Source organism: Microcaecilia unicolor, chromosome 12 (assembly GCF_901765095.1).
Source record: "Microcaecilia unicolor chromosome 12, aMicUni1.1, whole genome shotgun sequence".
NCBI lineage: Eukaryota > Metazoa > Chordata > Amphibia > Gymnophiona > Siphonopidae > Microcaecilia > Microcaecilia unicolor.
In genome coordinates, this window is record NC_044042.1 from 44,718,612 (window position 1) to 44,724,611 (window position 6,000).

General features: G+C 43.1%; 1 protein-coding gene across 2 annotated transcripts in view; it reads right to left on the reverse strand.

Annotated features, from left to right (window-relative positions):
- LOC115482307 (NXPE family member 1-like) overlaps window positions 1-5,426 on the reverse strand; it is a 198,564-nt gene extending 193,138 nt beyond the window's left edge. Inside the window, exon 1 of one of the 2 annotated variants that reach the window (XR_003944064.1) lies at window positions 5,364-5,425. Coding sequence is in view for 1 of the 2 variants with exons in the window: in XM_030222005.1 (XP_030077865.1) it covers window positions 5,364-5,378 (15 nt within the window). In the remaining variant the exon portion in view is untranslated. Of the gene's footprint in view, window positions 1-5,363 lie in introns of both variants that reach the window. The other variant, XM_030222005.1, reaches the window with a different exon arrangement.
- Window positions 5,427-6,000: the final 574 nt, after the last annotated feature.

Below are 6,000 nucleotides of genomic sequence, written 5' to 3' on the forward strand. Positions count from 1 at the left end.
GGCACAGTTCTCGGATGGTGGAGGCGGTTCAAAAATCTGAGGATCCCCGTCTAATAAACAACGTTAATTTATGAATGAGAATGGTGGTCACGCTGTGATAACATACTATCTATGAATTTATTAGATTAGACAGTGTTTGGGATATTTGTAGAAATAAATATTAAATTTATGCACATACATTTTAATTGATTTCAATTAGTGCCAATAATTGTTTGTGCAATTTTTAGCAATTTTTAGAGAATTAAGGGGCTAGTGCATATTGGCAAGGGGGGGGGGGGGGGTGGTATATACAGGGTCAGAGCATGACAGTGAATGGCTGGAGCTCTGTTATGATTCTGGTTAACTCTGCTAGTCAGACAGGGGAATGCCTGGAACTGTTCCTGATTGGCCCATCTGGGCTGAGCTGAGGTCAGTCTGATCTACTTAAGCTTACCCTTCCCAACAACCCTTGCTTTGGCGTTGCCCTTCGTTTATTGCTGAAGCCTTTCCTTGTGCTGTTTGAGCTTTTGCTCTCTGTATTGTGGAGTTTGTTGTCATGTCTTTCCGGACCTTTGTTTCTTTCCTTGGGGTTGTTTGTTTGTTCTTCCCCATGTTTACCTTACCCTTCTCCTCAGTGTTCCTGCCTCTGGCAGCTGTGTGTTCAGAGCTAGGTTAACCCTTTGTCTGCAGTATTTTGCCTGCCTCTGGCAGCTGAGTGTTTGGAGCAGTCTTTCCCTTGTGACTGTTTTAATTCTTTTTTTTGCTGTCACTACCCTCGCTATTACTGTGTGCTGCCCTTTCTGATCGGGGTGCATCCCAAGTCCGGCTCTCTATTTTTTGCTGGCTTTTCCCTCTCCTGTCTGCTGGGGGTCTCTGCTCTCTGTATCCATATTTCTCAGTCCCTTATTTTCTTTGTGTGCTGAGGCATAGCCTGTTGTGTTTCCTGTAGTTACCTCTCTTAGTTCATTTCTCCCTTGTGTCCTTAGCAAGCACTTAGTGTGTTGGTGCTCTAGTCCCCTTGGGGACCCCTCGTTTTTTCTTTCTCCCTTCCCTGTGTTTGAGTCAGTTCCATTTTAAGGCGTGAGGCCCGTATGACTGTATTCTGAGCAAGTGGGTTCCCGTTAGGCCGTGAGGCCCGCCTGAATGCCCTATCTTCCCCTTTCTGGTAGTGCAAGTTGGTCGTGTGTGTGTGTGTGTGCAGGGCTAGGTAGCTGGGGTGGCATATAGTACCTGTTTGGTCCATCCTAGGCCTTGGCCTAAAAGCTATATTAGGCCTCGGCCTAGGCTCAAGGACTCACGTCCAGTCTGATAAGCTCCCACTTACATGTGAAACTTAAAGAATAGTGTAAGATATGGGGGTACCTGCCACGCTTAGGGGCCCTTTTACTAAGCCACGTAGGCGCCTACACAGGCCCAACATGCGTCAATTTGAATTACTACCCAGCTACCGTGTAGCCTGGCAGTAATTTCATTTTTTATCTGCGTCCATTATGCATACAGGAAAATAATTTTTATTTTCCAGTGCACAGTGCTAACTGGGCGGTAAAGGGCATTCTACATATGTAGACCATTACCGCCCAGTTAACGCCTGAGACCTTACCGTTAAGTAAATGGGTGGCGGTAAGGTCTCAGACCCAAAATGGACATGCGTCAATTTTAATTTTGCGCGTGTCCATTTTCAGCCAAAATTTGAAAAAGGCATTTTTTACGGTTGCGCTGGGATAAGCAGCATAAAATGTATTGAACTTTTTGGGGATCCTGCCAGGTATTTGCGACCTGGATTGGCCACTATTGGAAACAGGACACTGGGCTTGGTGGACCTTTGGTCTGTCCCAGTGTGGCAATACTTATGTACTTATGTCCACGATTACATATAGTCACGTGGATGGGAGCTCAGTGTATTCTATAAACCATGTGGAAATTTAGGTATATTCTATAAAGCACACATAAATTTAGGTATACTTTATAGAATATGCCTAAGTGTATTTTTTCAGCGCTGATTTAATATTGAACTGTTTTTTATATATACTTTGCTGTTTATGTAATTCTTTTGGGGTGTAAAGTGAAAATTAAATCATTTTGGGATATGTGGTGAAAATGAAATCAAATAAAGTAAATTAAACTAAACTGAATTTGCATAGCACTTTATCTCACAGCCTCCACTGCAAATGTTTTAACTTAATTTCAGAAAACATTTATGTCCAATCCTTATTTAAAAAAAAAAAAAAGAGTTCAAGGTGGGTCACAGATTTTTAAAAAATACATAAAATACGGTGTACAAAGGGCCCCTTTTACCATGCTTCGGTTAAAGGGGGCTCACGGTGGCATCAGCGCAAGGGTTTGCCGCACACAGAGGTTCCCTTTTACGTCAGCAGTTAAAAGGCTTTAAAAAAGAGGAAATGGCAGTACAGTAAGTTAACCATTTGCCATCCACCTATTTAGGAGGCAGTATGGGCTCCCATGCTAACCGGGCAGCGTGGAACATCCAGCACTAACCCCTCCCCAAAAAATTCCAATGCATCGGACAGGGCACACAGTGAGGGCAGGTACTACCATTAGGCTCCTGTGGTAGTGCCGGATTACTGCATTGCAAGCCCACGATGGACTTGTCACGCTTTAATAAGAGGCTCCAAAATGTTGAAAACTGTCATACTAATACATCTGACTTCTATCTAGCCTGACACACATTCTGTTTTACATATCAAAGTTTTACTATACTCATATTTTCCAATATCCTAACTGGACATTTATCTACCTGAGAAAATAGCCAAGTTTGACCTCCCCTGAAAAGTGCCTCTGCTGCATGCAGAAGGTGGGAGGATTTTCAGGGAGGTCACTAAGGCAATGGAGGCTGGGACTCCCAACCTGGTGGGTGGATTTGGGAAGGACCAGCCCTAATGGACAGGGCCAAGAATTAATAAAAGGTGTTGTATGGAGAAAATTCTGGTCTTTGGTTGCCCACTTCCGCCGAGACCCTAAGCAATGAGGGGGAAGTCTCGGAACCAAGAGAGAAGAATTTGCAGTGTGTGGTGATTGAAGCCCCTGCCACAGGGCAGAGGGTGTCTGCAGAGTGTTCTCAGTCTAGGAACAAGAAAGAGGCCTGAGGGAAAATATACCCCAGGTAGGAGAAGTGGGAATGGGAGAGCCTCACTTCTGGCAAGACTTTCATTGTATGCTCAAAGTAAATTTGATCTGAGATGAGAAAGAGTTAATAGAGATTGAGATAAGCTGATCCTGACTTTGCATGCCTTGAAATCATTGTGAAAGAAATGTCTTATCTATTTCATGATTATCTGATGCTCTGAAACTGTACAGACCAAGTTTATTCTCAATTAAGTTGTTGTTCAATAACGCTTAATCCAATGACAGCTGGTTATTTTTGAAAGAGAGTGGACTTGAGAGCGCCCAGAGAAGATTAACCTTCGGTCTACTGCGATTTAGCCCAGCCCTAGCCTGTGCCTAGCTCACTTGAAGTCTCATCTCTTTTATGACCCCTGGTCCCGGGAACCTTGCCCAGGGAGCTTAATTGACGGTCCAGAATGAGGGGCAAGCCAAGGGTTACACTAGTTTTTTGCTTTCTCTGGAATAAATTGTGGTTCCATTCCAATCAAAGAATGTTATTTCGTCAGAGTATGCAATAAATGTGCCTTTCATATCCTGTCAGGTCTACAGCAGGCCATGTTGGGCCCGATATTCATCAAGCAGCATTATGCTGGAAATTCAGTGTTAGACTATGTCCAGGCTTCAGCACTAAATTTCTGGTTTTGTGGAGTCTACTAAAACATAGCAAGTTAAGGGATCACTTTGTAGAGCAGCGGTAAGCCCAACTTGGTAGTTCTGCCCCTAGCACATGCCATTTCCAGAGGAAAAAGTAAACCCCTGGAAATGGCTTGTGCGGGTTAGCGCGGGAACCTTTATCGCCATCTCAATGGGTGGTGGCAAGGGCTCCCCGTTGCATGGCCAAGCAGTAAGAGTTCTCTTACCACATGGCCATATGTGCCTGGGGTCTTTTTACTTGCTGCGGTAAAAAAGAGCCCTGGCATGCAGGAAAAACTACCCCCCCCCCCCCCCCCGCCAGCACAGGGCCCTTTTTTCCACAGCTAGGTAAAAGGGCCCCTTAGTGTGATGTTCAGCCCTTAACTGTCTAAGGGGTACCACATAAAAATAGAACTGACTTTACAAGGTCCTATTAATGTGGTTACCTTGCCCAATTAAGTACTGAATATCAGCACTTAACCGGCCAAGTGCTGATTCTACCCCCGGATCACACCCAAAATAGCTGGTTTTGAGAGAGGCACTAACTAGACATTTTCAGCAGCACTAACCAGTTAAGTGCTTCTGAAAATGACCTTTAGCTCCAAAGAAGTGATTTAACAGGACAGGAGCCACTTCTGGCTGGTTAATGTGAGTTCAATTCCCACTTCAGGCACAGGCAGCTCCTTGTGACTCTGGGCAAGTCACTTAACCCTCCATTGCCCCATGTAAGCCGCATTGAGACTGCCATGAGTGGGAAAGCGCGGGGTACAAATGTAACAAAAATAAAAATAAAATAAATAATCTCTTTGACTATTGATCCGTAGGTGCAGGGATACCAGGTCATTTATAATGGATCCTAGGTGCCCAGCTTCCATTATAGAATAGGTTTCTACCGCCCACCCTCGGGATGCCTGAATGAAAGCACTTAGTTATCGAATTGTTCCCTAAAAGTGTTTCTCTCTCACAATCACACACAGACACATAGCAAGGAAGAGGAAGCTGTGAAATCATAATAGCCCTAATGAGAAACCCAAGCAAAATCTGCTGAGAACAATCGCCTTCATTTTCCTGATCTCGCCAGTATTAGACTCCAGAGACCAAGTCGTAATACCTTCAACTGTCTGCCTCAGCTATTGAAAGCATAAAACTCACACCCCCATTTTCAATCCAGGATTAAGACCCATGCAGGGCTGGAGTTGATTGACTCTCTATAACTTCTCTCTTTTGACTTTCCCTTCCTCCTATCTCAGATTCATGCTTTTTTTATTATATGGTCTTTATGTCTCACCTCTTTCACCCTCTATTATTTTTATTTTACATAAGTATTAAGTCAACAAACTAATCAAGAATAATCTTTTGTACAGAAAAGCGATTCTGCAGATATAAGATCAACAAGAAAAGAAAAAAAAAAAGAAAGGAAGTCATCACTGTTTTATATGTAATTGGATTTTTTTTGTTCTTTGATTCTTGCCTTATTTTATTACAAACTGTTTTGATGTATACACACGATAAGCACTGCATCAAAACTAAACCCTGAATGTATGGATAATAAACTCCAAATAGTTAAACTCCTTTCCAAATGCTTATTCTCTGCGTCCTTAACCCTTTAATTATTAAATCACCTGTACCTCTTTTCCTCTCATGCACTTGCTCTGTCGCTGCTGCTGCTGCTGCTGCTGCTGCCTCTGTGATTCACACTCAAGTCAGAATTAACCTGAATGAGAGGTGTTAAAACATTAAAGTGTAGTTTACATTCTGCATCATGTGATTAAAATATGATTGGTGTGCCTCAGGTAGTTCTGCCAGCTGCATTCAGATTGAATGGTTTATCCAGACACAGAGGGAAGTATAACTGCTGTTCTGCTGTTAAAATTGTCTGTGGAACCTGAAGATTGGAGGGTGGCTAATGTGATGCTGATTTTTAAAAAGGGTTGCAGGGGTGATCCAGGAAATTGCAGACTGGTAAGCCTGACATCGGTGCCGGACAAAATGGTGGAAGCTATTATAAAGAATACAGTTGCGGAACACATAGAGAAACATAGTTTAATGGGACAGAGTCAGCATGGGTTCAGCCAAGGGAAGTCTTGTCCCACCTATTTGTCTAATTTCTTTGAAGGCGTGAATAAAATATGTGGATAAAGGTGAGCCGGTTGATGTAGTGTATCTAGATTTTCAGAAAGCTTTTGATAAAGTTCTTCATGAGAAGATTAAAGAGTCATGGGATAGGAGGCAAGGTTCTGATGTGCAATAGGAATTGGTTATTGG